Here is a 14,776-nt window from a genome sequence, read left to right as displayed (position 1 = left end):
AGCCTCATGCTGCAGGTTGGGACCTCAAAATCACTGGAACTCAGTGCCCAGCTGTGCTGTGCTCACCTTGCTTGGCTCCCGGGTGCCCCTTATGCTGCTCTGTCACTGCCTCTCCTCAACAGCACAGAGGAGCAGAAAATGCAGTTAAACAGTTCCTGGGTTGAGACCAAAAGCACTTTATTCTTTCCTTGCTTATAACCTAATGACAACAGATTTTGTGCATTAATGGCTGCATATCAAATCAGTTTGTTAGGATTTCTTACCCCTCTTGTTCTTTATTTACTGAAGCAAAACTCATTTCTTATATTCATTGTTTTTTTCAGTTTTGTTCTTTCATGTCCTGCTGTTTTCCCTACTAATAAAACTAACACAACTTCCCAAATTACACCAATATGCAGGTTAATTATTTCTGTTCTTGCTGTCAGATGCAGTCAATTGCATCACCGTAGCTCGAGCCATGCCTCCCTTCTGAATGATTTGGTAATTTGCTGAACTCCCGACAATGTCAGTAATAGCACTCTAGAGAACCTTTTGAGAAATTGCTAAGTTAGAAAAACACACTTATCCACCAAGTGCCTGTTGTAGGCACTTCAGTACCGAAAAACAATCTTGCACACACACATCTTAAAAATAAACATTAGAGGAAAATTTTTCCACTTTAAGGGTGGTGAGGAACTGACCAAAGGACCCAGAGAAGTTGTGGATGCCCCATTCCTAGAGCAAGCCCAGGCTGGACAGGGCCCTAGACAGCCTTATCTAGAGAGCCGATTTTTGTGGTCAGCATGGCTTCACTAAGAGGAAATAGTGCTCAACCAACCTGGTAGCATTCTGTGATGGCATCACAGGCTGGGTGGATGGGGGGAGAGCAGTGTCCCGGGGCACCGAGGGCCCACGGGCTTTGCAACAGCTGCTGTCTGAGCCCCTCTCAGGGCATGCTGCTGCTGGATGTGATGGCGATATCTCAGTTCCGGTTTTGTTTTCAAACGCTGTGAACTGTGCCGGGTGGAACCCTGCTGAATGTGGGAGGTGTTCGCAGGGCGGATGACAGAATGGAGAGGAAGGAAGTGTGGAGACGCGTTGAGCGGCAGCTTCTGTGCACAGCTGTGTGTGGCGGTGTGGAATCCGAGTGTCAGAGATGGACGGAGTGACTTCAGAATCACAGAAACTGTATGGATACATCACAGCATGATGCTGTAGAATCCTGGAAGCCACGAGGAGGGAGTGACATGAGGCATGAAGGCCCTTGATCTTTCCCTCCCTGAGTTTCCCCTGCACACCATCGGTATCAGCTCCGGGCCCCATCCCCATGTGATGGCTCGTTGCTCGGCGCTAGGGCAGCTCCAGGGGTCATGCCGGCTGCTGCTTCCTGCTCCACCCCAAGGAGCTGCCCTCTGTGCGCTGAGGCCACATGGGTAGCAGTTGAAGAGCAGCGGGGAAGTGGCCCAGGGATGGGGCCTGGGACTCAGGCCGGCAGCCTCCTCTCACCATGCAGAAGGGTTTTTCTCCCAGGGTCTCGTTTCAGGACTGGCAGAGTGGTGATCTCTTTGGGTTGACGGGAAGGGGCTGGGACCGGGCACTCTCAAGGAGGGCTGACGAGCGCCAAACTGAGGAACAGAACTGACGTGGAGAAATCAAACTCGGTAACAACAGAGTAGTTATAAAGCAGTTATGTTTAAATAGCGCTGCACATACGCTGGATGCAGAGGGGATATTGCCACCTAACCTGCATTCTGGAGAGCAAGAAAGGCACCTACTTAAAGAGGAGGCTGCTAACATATGCATTAGATGTCCATGAAAAGGTTGGTTTATTACAATGAGTCCCCAGAATGCTTGACATTCCCGCTTTCCCTCCCCCTCTCCAGCCCAAGTCTTTTACACTTGCTCTTTTACACATGCGTATATCTCAGTGGTCTTTCCAATGAAGGCCATCATGTTATTTTCTTGGGCTTGGGTTAGGATGGAGGACACTTGGCTGGCTCTGGTTGGTCCTCTCATTGGCCACAACTCCATTCACCAATCCACTACTTCTTCATTAATCTGCAGTTTTACTGTCCTAGCCTGCTACCGTGCATTCCGAAGATAGGATTGCTAATGATGTGATTTGGAAAGAACAGGAGACCCGCTGTCTGCACTAATTGCACTAAGTCTGCAGAAGAGCATCTCTTATTGGCAGCAAAAACCTGGCTTAGCAAGGTCAAACCTGCAGCTGCCAATTCAGCAACCCATGAAAGCTCATAACTTTTAACTTATTTACTATACTGAAGTAAACCTGGAGTAAAGGGTGAGTAAAAGCTGGAGATAGTCTGAGTAAACTTGGAGTGAAGTGTGAGCAAAACCCAAAACACCGTGTGAGTAAACCTGGAGAGAAGTGTGTGTAAAACCTGGAGTAAGGTGTGAGTACTCCTGGAGTAGTGTGAGCAAACCTGGAGTAAAGTGAGAGCAAACCAGGAGAAAAGTGTGAGTAAACTCAGAGTAAAGTGTGAGTAGACCTGAAGTAAAGTGTTAGGAAAACAGAGTAAGGTGGGAGTACACCCTTAGAAGCGTATGAGTAAAACCCAGGGGAAAAAAAAAAAAAAAAAAAAAAAAAAAAGAGTAAACTGGGACTAAACTGTGAGTAAAACCCAGAGAAAGGTGTGAGTACACCTGGTGAAGAGTATGAGTAAGTGTGTAGTAAAGTATGTGTAAACTGGGAGTAAAGTGTGGGCTGACTCCGAGTAAAGTGTGGGAAGACACGGAGCTAAGTGTGACAAAACCTTGACTAAATGGCGTGTCAACTCAGACAAAAGTGTCAGTAAACCTTGAGTAAAACAAGAGTAAACCTGAAGTAATGTGTGAGTTAAATTTTGGTATAGTGTGAGAAAAACCCAGAGTAAAGTGTGAGTAAATCTAGAGTAAAGTGTGAGAAAGCTTGAAGAGTGAGTAAAACCTGGAGAAAAGTTAGAGTAAACCCAGAGTAATGTGTGAGTAAACCCGAAATAGAGTATGAGTAAACCAGGAGTAAAGTGTGACTAAACCAGGAGTAAATTGCAAGTAAAACCCTGAGTAAGGTGTGGGTTCACACAGAGTAAAGTTTGGGCAGACACGGAGTAAAGTGTGAGTGCAGCCAGAGTGGAGTGTGAGTACACAGGGAGTTGAGTGTGAGTGAACCCTGAGTAAGGTATGGGTAAACCCAAAGTAAATTGTGGGAGAACCTGGAGCCAAGTGTGAGTGATCCAGGGCTAAACTATGAGTAAATGAGTATGAGTACAGAATGGGCATGAGTAAAACTGGAGAAAAGACAGCGTATACCCAAAGTAATGTTTGCAAGTGCCCAAAGTGTGTATAATTCTGGAGGAAATTGTGAGTGAACCTAGAGTCAAGTATGAGTAAAACCTGGAAAAAAGACAGAGTAAAGTTTGAGTGAACCCTGAGTAAGATCAGAACACCCAAATTAAAGTGTCAGGAAACCTGGAGTCAAGTGTGAATAAACTCAGAGTAATGTTGGAGGAAATCTGTAGTAAAGTCTGAGTACACACGAAGTAAAGTGTGAATAAAACCCAGAGTAAAGTGTGAGTACACCCGGAGTAGAGTAAGATTAAACCTTGTGTCAAGTGTCTGTAAACCCAATGCAAAGTGTGACTAAAATACGACACAGGGATCTCGTGCAAGGAAGATTTCCTTATTTCTGTGATGATCATGATCATGATGCCGTCTCTATTTACTTTCTAAAGCAAGCTTTTTATATTCTAACACACATATTCAGTACATTTCCACTAACAATCCACTGCCTAGAAAGCAATCAACTTCCATAACAAGTCTTCCTAATCAGCAGAGAGCTTATCTTATGGCTTGGTACAAAACACCCCTGTTTATTCAGACCTTCTGTCTCCTTTCCAGAGCCTCATTATCAGAGAGTCAGCATTCAGCAAGGCTGAGCTGACCTCTCCACCTCCACCATAAGAGTAAACCCAAAGGGAAGTGTGTGTAAACCTGGTGTGAAGTGTGAGCAAAACCAGGAGCAAAGTGTGAGTAAACCAGGAGTAAAGTGTGAGTAAACCTTGAGTAAAACCTGGAGTAAATTGCAAGTAAAACCACGAGTAAGGTGTGGGCACACACGGAGTAAACTGTGAGTAAAACTGGAGAAAAGTGTGAGTGAACCCAGAGTAAATTAGGTGTGAACCTGGAGTCAAGTGTCAGTAAAAGCTGGAGTAAGGTGTGGGAACACATGAAGTACAATTGAGTGCACCCAGAGAAAAGTAAGAACAAACTGGTGTAAAGTGTGAGGCAACCCAAAATAATGTGTGAGTAAACCCAGAGTAAAGTGCAAGTAAACATGAAGTAAGGTGTCAGTAAACCTGGAGTATAGTGTGAATAAATCCGAAGTAAAATAAGAGTACACCTGGAGTAGAGTGTAAGTAAACCCAGAGTAAAAAGTGAGGTAAAGGCAGTGTAAAGTATGAGTGAAAGTATGAGCCCCTGAAATCCTTCTTGAAAGCTCGCAGGCTTCCCTGAGCAATTTCATCACTGCCTACCTGAACTATCAGTAATGGGCAGTAATCAGAAGAGTAAAACAGACCCAGGACTTTTCTGGTAATGTCCCTGATGTGGGCCCCAGGGAGGCAGCACACCTCCTTTCAGGCTGGGTCGGGCCTGCAAATGGAGCCTTCCGTTCCCCTGAGAAGGGAATCACCAACCACAGTTCCCCTCCTGCCTTTCCTGACAGAGGCAGTTTCAAGGCATGGGGGTGACTGCCTCAGCCTAGGCTCCCTCCTAAGCAGATTCTCCCTGGCCTCCACACTCATGTCCCCTTCAATTTCCAGCATCTCAAACCTGTTGCTTAGTGAGACCTGGGGGAGTGGGGTTAGCTGGCAGGGGGTGCGCCAATGATGCTGAGCTGGGATACTCTTCCAACCCTCCTCCTCTCTCAGCTCTGTCCGACTGTGACAGGACAGAGGGTCCACCACTTCTGTGCGGGTATTGCTCTGGCACCCTTCCTTCTGACACACCAGTGAGACATATATATATATAAGTCATTTCCCTTTCCTTTGATCTCTCTTAGGAAATAGCTTTATTTCAGCCCACGAGTTGAACTTCCAAATTCTCTTCCCCATCCCACTGGGAAGGGGGCAGTACACAAAGCACTGCATGGTGCTGAGCCACCCAGCGGATTAAACCACCTCAGTCATTGTGGTGCCCAATGTGGGACTTCTAGAGTTGAGATAACAGCAGTGAGCAAAAAAACCTTGTGGTGCTGAGCCACCTTCCATGTCAAACCACAGCACTACCCTGAGTCCATAACAGATCACCTTGGGACTCTGAAACTGTCCCCATCACTCAGTGGAGAACACCAGAAGATCTCAAGGTATTCTCAGGAAGCACCTCTGGTGGTATATTCTTTGCACCATTCCTTTGGAAGAGGGCTCCAGTTCTCTGGTCCTGCTCTGAAGAGCCCCTCTCGTTATGGCGCTGCAGCAAGGAGACCAGCTCTGACACAGCGCTTCATATTGCCGCCTACTGACTGCAGCCCCGGAGTGCTGCTGTAGAGACAACAGGGCTGTGGTGAGACACACAAGACCTTCAGGTCTGCACAAATGCAAGGACTTGAGAGCAGAGTAAAGAGAGCAGGGATGAAAAGAGCGTGTTGTGCTGCTGTCCGTAGCTGTACCTCCCCCAGATCCAGATCCAGGCAGGCAGGAAGAGAGAAGAGCAAAGGAAACGTACTTTTTCCAAGCTTTTTTTTACTCTCTTTAATCTATTCAGGGAATCTGGTTCCATATTTGTATTAGCTCTTGCTGTGAGGAAATAGACAGTAGATGGGAAAGAAGAAGGGGAATAGATTGCAACTTTTTTTACAGATTACTGTATCACACTTACACACAAAAGCAAACAAACAAAAAAAAACCAAACATACATAAAATATGAAAAACCATCACTGGGAATCACGTGAGGAAGATGGGCACTTTACTGAAGCTGGAATAGTGCACATATTGCAACAGTTTGCGGAGGGCATGCTTGATCTCCTTGTTCCTCATGCTGTAGATAATGGGGTTCAGTGTTGGAGGAACCACAGAGTACAGAAGTGCCACTGTCAGATCTATGAATGGGGAGGAGATAGAGGGGGGCTTCACGTAGGCAAAAAAGCCTGTGCTGACAAACAGAGAGACCACGGCCAGGTGAGGGAGGCACGTGGAGAAGGCTTTGTGCTGCCCCTGCTCAGAGGGCATCCTCAGCACGGCCCTGAAGATCTGCACATAGGACACAACAATGAAGACAAAACAACCAAGAGATAAACAGACACTGAAAAGGAGTAACCCAACTTCGCTGAGGTAGGATTCTGAGCAGGAGAGCTTGAGGATTTGGGGGATTTCACAGAAAAACTGATCCACAGCATTTCCTTGGCACAGGGGCAGGGAAAATGTATTGGCAGTGTGCAGCAAGGAATTAAAGAGCCCAGTGCCCCAGGCAGCTGCTGCCATGGTGGCACAAGCTCTGCTGCCCAGCAGGGTCCCGTAGTGCAGGGGCTTGCAGATGGCAACGTAGCGGTCATAGGACATGATGGTGAGAAGATAATATTCTGCTGAGAAGAAGAAGACAAAGAGAAGGACCTGTGCAGCACATCCTGCGTAGGAGATGTGCCTGGTGTGCCAGAGGGCATTGGCCATGGCTTTGGGGAGAGTGGTGGAGATGCAGCCCAGGTCGAGGAGGGCGAGGTTGAGGAGGAAGAAGTACATGGGGGTGTGCAGGCGGTGGTCGCAGGCTACGGCTGTGCTGATGAGGCCGTTGCCCAGGAGGGCAGCCAGGTAGATGCCCAGCAAGAGCCAGAAGTGCAGGAGCTGCAGCTGCCGCGTGTCTGCCAACGCCAGGAGGAGGAACTCGCTGATGGAGCTGCTGTTGGGCATCTGCAGTTCCTGGGCATGGAGTCCTGTTCAGAGTGCAGAAGATAATGACAAGGCAGTTCTCACAGTCACACCTCCTGCTATGCCGTAAAACCTTTTCTTTCTTTAAGGACAGTGTTCATTAGCTCCATTCCTTGAATTTAATTTCATGAAGCTCAGCAATCCGTAAGCAGAAGAAGCTTATGGAGCTTTTGCCTTCCTCTCATTTTCTAATCTTATCCCATATTCCTGGATATTTTATGTTTCCACGTCTCTCATGTTTACCCCAACTGCTCTTAGAGCCCACAAACCCAACCTCTGTGCACATGAATTTCTTCTAGAGAAAGCTGTCTGTTCACAGGTTAAGTGCATTATTCCTATCTGCAGAAATTGACAATCATTTCAACTGCTTCTATCTTTCGAGCAAGGAGTAGCTGAAAGCACATTCTCTGTAACTGTATACACAACAAGTGACTGAGTGAAGTAAAATTGAGGAGTCTCAGAGGTGTGTTCAAAGTTGACAGCCTCTATTCAGATTTCAGCCTCCCATCCTTTTTCCTTCCCTAAGAATAGCAAAAGGAAAATCCCTACCTTGTATCTCCTCTTGCAATGTGCTCTTGGAAACACACTGGGGTGCAGTGTAGCTGTGATCCCCCTGCCCCAGGCAGCAGCTGTGGCAGCAGAAGGCCCCTGCCCTGCCCTGCCGGGGGGCTCCTTCCCCCCACACGTCTCCCCGCAGCGCCCTGGGCAGCTCCCCGGGCAGGCTGAGTGCTGAGCCTGGCAGGCGGCAGAGTCCCTGCCCCGGCACACAGCCCCTGGGGCACAGCAGGGACCCTGCTCTGCACCACAGCCCTGGGCACCCGGCTGCACCCCCGGCTGCACAGCCTGCAGCCGTCCTGGGAAACGCAGCCCTCTGGTCTGTGCTCTGACACTACAGCATGGAAGACCTCATCTGGAGCATGTTTTTCTCCACAGTAAGGAAACATGGTGTGTCTTCAGCCTGATCTGCTCTGGGTTGTTTTCAAACTTAGTGATCCCTCCAGGAAAAGTGGCTGCACTGCCTGTAGCCAGAGATTTACCTTGTGAAGAGCAGAGAGCAATATTCCTCCTCCAGTGTGCTCACAGCCTGCTCACACTCCTTTCTCTTCTATCCTCGTGCCACCTGCAGATCTTTCCCCCAGCCCTGCTGAGCTGTGCAGTAGAGCTGCTCCTGTGCACAGCTGTCTCTCTGCAGCACTGCCCACTTGTAGGAGCTCCCTGTATCCCAGAAGTCTGGTCCAGATCAGCAGCAGAGGATGTCATTTTTATCCTTCCCACTCATCTCCCCTGAGATGTCCCTGGGGCTCCATGGCCAATAGCTCCTGAAAGACAACAGCATTTTGACTGTACTTTGAAATCTGCTGCATTAACCACCAAATGACAGTGACCAATTCCAGACACATGGTTATTCCTACCAGCGAGTGTTTGCTGTAATAAAAAGGGCACACAGAGAAGGACAGGGAAGTGTGGACTTCCCCTGGGCAGGGCACTGATCCATCTGAGGCAGTGTAGACATATCATCCCTAGATGGAAACCCTGGGGCTGAAATGAGCTTGAGCTCCCCACGGGCCCACAGGAGCTGGGATTCCTCTGGTTCAGTTCAGGTGTGCAGAAGGAGGTGCCTGCATATGAGCTCCTGCTCTGAGTCCTTGGTCCTTCAGAGGGGAGTCAGTTGCTCACACACAGACCCTGGGTGGTGACCAAGGTGCCTGGGGTGCTCCTGGATGTGTGCTGGTCCTTGTAAGCTGTGTGGGAAATCCCTGAGATAGACACCTCCCTCCTGAGCAACAGCTGAAGGCCAGAGAGAGGATAGAGGTAGATTTTGTATCTATTATTTTCTTTGAGGATTTTGTATCTTTTTATTTTTTATTCTTTTTTTCTGAAAAGGACTACATTTTCCAGAACGATGATAGCAGGACACAGATGCCTTCAGGTACAGAGACACAGACAGTGGTGCCAGTGCCAATGCCCTGTGTCTAATATCCAGTGCCCACTGCTGCTCTACCCTGCTGTGTATTTCATGTCCCTCATCCTCCAGGTGTCTCCAGCGCTCCTAAATCAATGGCCATGCAGAAGGGCATGTTTTCAGCAGGCCATCTGGACACACGCTCTTCCCACTCCTTTTCAGACTTCCTCATCCCTTGCTCTTTCTTCACTCAGATACCTCCCAACTATCTGGCTGATCTGTGACCTTCAGAGAGATTACTGGAACCTGCTCCATCTCTCCAAAGTCTGATGGACTCTCTTGTCAACTCATTCACTGTAATTATATCTGTTCCTTCCTATCTCTGTCTAACTCATTTCTTCTACAATTATTCCCTGTGAAATACAAACCTCAGTAGATGCAGCTTGGACAAGGCATGCAGGTAATCACTGTGTTTTTCTGTTCATTCAGTTGCATCACATTTCCTTCTGTTTATTGGCAAAAAAGATAACTCTTTCATTGCCCACATGCAGCTTGTTCTCTGAGGAGAGCCAGTGGGAGTTGGTGCAAAGGAGGTTTAACAGTGAGCGGGTGACTGCAGAGGAGAAGAGTGATGTGAAGAAAAGCGCTGCCAGTCCCATGGGGCCAACGGGAGTTGAAATGGGTTGGGGAAGTTGAGGAGGACGTTTGTCCACAACAGTGACAGAGCAAAACTCATTAGGGAACATCCTGGATCTGTATCAATTGCCAAGTTCTGTTTTAACTTCTTGTTTACCTGACCATAAATAAATAAATTAATACGGAGACTTCTTAAATGCCCCTTGGACTCATCCTCTTTAAGCTTTCTCCAGATACCTTTTCATTTTGTTGTGCAAGTTCTGAACACCTGAAGAAGATGACAGGAAGGCACAAGGCACAGGAGGGCTCCTTAGGCTGTAATGTGCCCATGGGGGCATTTGCTGCTGAGTCCATCAAACTCCAGTGCAGAGAGGAGACTGCACAAAGTGCTCAAGAAGACCAAGTCAGAAGGAACAGAGAAGTTTCTTGGAGTATTAATGGGCCCCACTGAGGGCCACTAACAAGCAAGCTTCCCCAGGGACTTGTTAGAGCAGATAATTGGAAGCCATGGTTACAGGCGGGCAAAGGCACTGGGATGGTGGCTGTGACACTGAGAAAAGCCTCCTTTGTGTTATGAAGCAGAAAGGCCAAGCCCTGATCCCCAGACCCTTGGCAGGGAGATCCTGTCCGTCATGCTGGCTCAGGGCCCTTCCTGGGGCAGTGAGATGGGTGTTGGTGTGAGGTCAAATGAAAGACAAGGGGACAGCAGCTCCCAGGCTCTGCATGGGTTGCAAGGATGCCGTGAGGACCAAGTCTTGGTTGGGCTGTTTGTCCTGTGGACTGTGGGATGTGAGAAGGGCCCATTCTGAACAAGCAGTCAGTGACAACAAAACTTTGAAGTTCAGATCTCTCAGGCCCAAGGTGGAGGCACCATTTCCTTGCTGGGAGCGTTTGGTTCTGGGGATGCCATGTTTGATGCTCACCCACATGCAGAGCTCCTGACTGACTGCAACACCACTGTGCTCATATCAGCTGTGATATAACACAGTGGTGCTGAACTCACTGAGCTTGTCTCCCCTTAACAGCACAGTGACTCTGACATCACTGTAATCCTGACCGCTGCCACAACTCAGTAATTCTGACATCACTGCTCTCTACACCACCGAGACAACACAATGACTCAGGTGTCAGTAAGCTCCTATCCACTGTGACAACATAGTGACTCCAACATCATCATGCTTGTACCCACGATCATAGAATCCTAGAATATCCTGAGCTAAAAAGGACACACAAGGATTATCAAGTCCAACTTCTGCCTCCAGGCAACTACTCAAATGGCAGACCATATCACCGAGTGTTGTCTGAATGCTTCTTGAACTCCAGCAATCTTGGTGTTGTAACTCCTTTCTTGGGGTTCTCCTCCAGTGCTCTCCTTTGGACACACTCCCATAGTTTTATGTCCTTTATGTTCTGTGATGCCCAGAAGTTCACCCAGTGCTCCAGGTGAGGCTGCGGCAGTGCAGAGCAGAGAGGGACAATGACCTTCGCTCAACCAGGACCCCCACATCCCTGATAAAAAGACAGTGTCCCATCCCCAGTCAGTGTGTATGTCCAGGGTTGACCCTACCCAGATGCGGAATCAGTCCCTTGTTCTTGTTATACTTCATGTGGTTGCTGCATGCCCAGTTCTCTAACTTGTCCACATCTCTCTGCAAGCCCTCTCCACCCTCAGTGGAGGCAACAGCACCTCCCAATTTGGTATCATCAGCAAACTTGCTCAGAACATCCTCTGGTCCTACATGCAAGTCACTGATGAAAACTTTAAGGAGAAGTGGCCCTCCCCATGGAGCCCTGGGGAACCCTGCTAGTGACCGTCCCCCTGCCTGATGGAACACGTTTACTGTAATCCTTTGGGCCCATCTCATTGGCCAAATGCTCACGCATCATATTATGTTTATGTCTAGTGGTTTTGCAGGAAATCTTATCCTGAAGGATACTGTGAGGAACAGTATTCAAAGTTCTACCCAAATCCTAATAGTTAACATCATTTGGCTTCCTTTTGTCAATTAGATGGGTGACTTCTTACTGAAAGGACATCAAGTTAAATAGGAGCTTCCCCTCATGAACTCCTGTTGGCTGTGACCAATGACAGAATTGTCCTTCAGGTGTTTTTCAGTGATTCCCAGTAACATTTTCTCCATAATTTTACCAAGAACTGGAGTGGGAATGGCACATCCGTAACTGCTAATTTCATCTTTCTTCTTCTTCTTTCAAACTGGAACAACGTCTGTGAGATTCCTCTGAAATGGGAACTGGCATGACCCTAGGCTTCTTCTGATGCCATTCAAATGAGAGCCCAGAGCAAAGTAAGGTGTCATCAGTGAAAGAATGTAGATGTGCCAAAGATTTTGTAATGCATTTGGTAATTTGAACTCCAGAGTATGCCAAAGATGGAGCAGAGAAGAAGATCTGACTCTTCTTTTGTGAGCTCATCCATTTGGTCAGTGGAATAACACAACATGCTCCATGGGGACAGGTACAAAAGGCACACTGGGTGCCCTGAGCACAGGGCTGTGGTGGCATTTAGGATGGCCAAGAATACCTCCCTTCTGGCCCTCAGTTGATGCTCAGGAAGGAGGTGTCTGTCTCAGAGATTTTCCACCACACTTTACAAGCACCAGCACACAACTAGGATCACCCCAAGGCACCTTGGGCATCCCTGAGTGTGTCTGTGTGAGCAACGCAGTCCCTGTTGAATATGACCAAGTATTCAGATGAGGGGCTCACACACAGACACCTCACTGTACACATCTGAACTCAACTAAGAGGACTCCCGGCTCCCATGGACCTCTGGGGAACTGATCCCATTTCAGTCCCAGGTTTTCCATCAGCAGATGAGATGCCGAACACTAGGGCCTGGATGAGATGGTGTGACAGTAATAGACAAATGGAAATGGCTTAAAGTACAGAGGGGAGATTTAGTTTAACTATTAGGAAGAAATTTTCTACTCAAAGGAAGTGGAACAGGTTGCCCAAAGGCATTTTGTGTGCCGCATCCCTGGAGGCATTCAAGGTCAGGATGGATGGGATCCTGGGCAGCCTGATATGGTGATTGGCAGCCCTGCCCATGACTGGGAGCTTGGAACTAGGTTCACTTTAAAGTCCCCTCCAACCTAAGCCATGCTGTGATCCAATAACGTTATGCCTGCACTGCCTCAGCTCTACCACTGCCCAGAACAGGGGAAGTCCACCCCACCTTGTCTTTGTCTGTTTGTCATTTTTGTTACGGGTCATGAGCAGATGTTTCCAGATTTGGCATTTGCTTCTCTTATGGTCAAACTTCTTTTGTTAGGAACATCCACGAGTTTGGAATCCTCTGGACGTGTTGATTAATGGATCTGACTTGGAAGTACATTCTGCGGTGATGACTGTGCTGTCTTGCCGTAGCTGTCAGCACAGGAGGGCCAGGGATATCTCCAGGGAGAGCTGTGGGGAGAAGGAAATCACCTCCCTGCTGCTCATCTGGGCTGGGCTCCTGAGACACAGGGAGCTGATATAAGTGGGCAGTGCTGCAGAGAGACAGCTGTGCCCAGGAGCAGCTCCTCAGCAGCACACAGCAGGGCTGGGGCCATGACCATCCGGAGATGGGGAGGAGAGAAGGAAGAAAGCTTTAGATGTTGTGTGGCACAATAGCAGGCTGAGAGCTCACTGGAGGTGCATTTCTCACTATCCTTGACAAGGTAAGTCTTTCGCTCCAGGCAATTGCTCTGATTTTTCTGGAGGAGATCACTAACTCTGGGACATCCCATTAGCATATCTGGCTGAAGGTGCTCCATGTTTCTTAACTGTGGAGAAAGAGCCTGCTCCAGCTGAGGGCTTCTGTGCTTCACTTGTCAGAGCACAGCCCTGAGGGCTGCGTGTCCGAGGATGGCTGCAGGCTGTGCAGCCTGGGGGTGCAGCCGGGTGCCCAGGGCTGTGGTGCAGAGCAGGGTCCCTGCTGTGCCCCAGGGGCTGTGCGCCGGGGCAGGGACTCTGCCGCCTGCCAGGCTCAGCACTCAGCCTGCCCGGGGAGCTGCCCAGGGCGCTTGCGGGGAGACGTGTGGGGGGAAGGAGACCCCCGGCAGGGCAGGGGCCTTCTGCTGCCACAGCTGCTGCCTGGGGCAGGGGGGTCACAGCTACGCTGCACCCCAGAATGTTTCCAAGGACACTCTGTATGAGGAGAGGCAAGGCAGGGATTGTCTTCTTTCTAATCTTAGGGATGGGAAAAAGACTGGAGGCAGAAATCTAAAAGGGGCTGTCAACAGCAGGGAGCTTCTACATGCAAGGAAATGCTGTGAGGTTGGTGAAATGAATATGAGGTGTTGTTTGCATGTTGTATGGTGATGAGGCATTGCTGAAGTACATTGAGAAATGCTGACTACTTAGTGATGGGAAGTAGATTCCCCTGCTCTCATCAGGGTCTGACTTCTTTTCACAGTGTTATGGGGGTGCAATCATTCTCCATCTTCTAACTTGACAAGCTCAGAGCAATTAGAAACATGCCCAACCATCTCCACTTACTCTGCACCAAGCAGCTGTGAATCCCTTTGCCTCTTGGGTCTCATAGTCATTCATACTGAGAGCACCAGAAGCACTCAGAATTACATCAATTCAGCAAACACTCCATGGACACACTGAGCGAAAGGAGGGAGAACAGAAAAAATTTCACTCAAATTTATTTTTATGACCCACATATTTCTGGCTTTGAGCTCACAGATGCTTACAAGCACCTCTCTATTAGAAGTTACTTCATCTGACCCATTTTCTAAAGAAAACTTGCCCTCACACAAACACCACATTTCCCTGTATCTATGGGGACAAGACTGTTTCCTTGAGAGAAAAAGTGCAGAAGCCCTCCAGGCAAACTCAGCATCATGGAATGTAGCTCACATCATTGTGATTGAATGAACATTTTCCACACAGACATCTCTGACTTGAACCCTTGTACTCCTTGGACAGGTCCTGGTGCCCAGAAGTACCAGATGCCCAACAGCAGCTCCATCAGCGAGTTCCTCCTCCTGGCGTTGGCAGACACGCGGCAGCTGCAGCTCCTGCACTTCTGGCTCTTGCTGGGCATCTACCTGGCTGCCCTCCTGGGCAACGGCCTCATCAGCACAGCCATAGCCTGCGACCACCGCCTGCACACCCCCATGTACTTCTTCCTCCTCAACCTCGCCCTCCTCGACCTGGGCCTGCATCTCCACCACTCTCCCCAAAGCCATGGCCAATGCCCTCTGGCACACCAGGGACATCTCCTACGCAGGATGTGCTGCACAGCTCTTTTTCTTTGCCTTCTTCATCTCAGCAGAATATTCCCTTCTCACCATCATGTCCTATGACCGCTACGTTGCCATCTGCAAGC

The 14,776-nt window shown here is 48.8% G+C and overlaps 1 protein-coding gene and 1 pseudogene across 1 annotated transcript; one reads left to right on the top strand and one right to left on the bottom strand.

Moving 5' to 3' along the window:
• Positions 1 to 14,775, top strand: part of LOC101752306 — a 47,961-nt pseudogene extending 33,186 nt beyond the window's left edge.
• LOC107056257 (olfactory receptor 14J1-like) lies at positions 5,919 to 6,878 on the bottom strand. The gene has a single exon (XM_025145395.2). It carries the CDS (start codon positions 6,876 to 6,878, stop codon positions 5,919 to 5,921), a length of 960 nt encoding a protein of 319 aa, XP_025001163.2.
• Position 14,776: the final 1 nt, after the last annotated feature.

Source organism: Gallus gallus, chromosome 33 (assembly GCF_016699485.2).
Source record: "Gallus gallus isolate bGalGal1 chromosome 33, bGalGal1.mat.broiler.GRCg7b, whole genome shotgun sequence".
NCBI lineage: Eukaryota > Metazoa > Chordata > Aves > Galliformes > Phasianidae > Gallus > Gallus gallus.
The sequence above is the reverse complement of the archived record's forward strand: the minus strand, read 5'-3'. Positions and strand labels throughout refer to the sequence as shown.

Bases quoted from the DNA above. Each gene is read 5' to 3' on its own strand.
- LOC107056257 (XM_025145395.2), bottom strand. From the start codon at position 6,878: ATGCCCAACAGCAGCTCCATCAGCGAGTTCCTCCTCCTGGCGTTGGCA.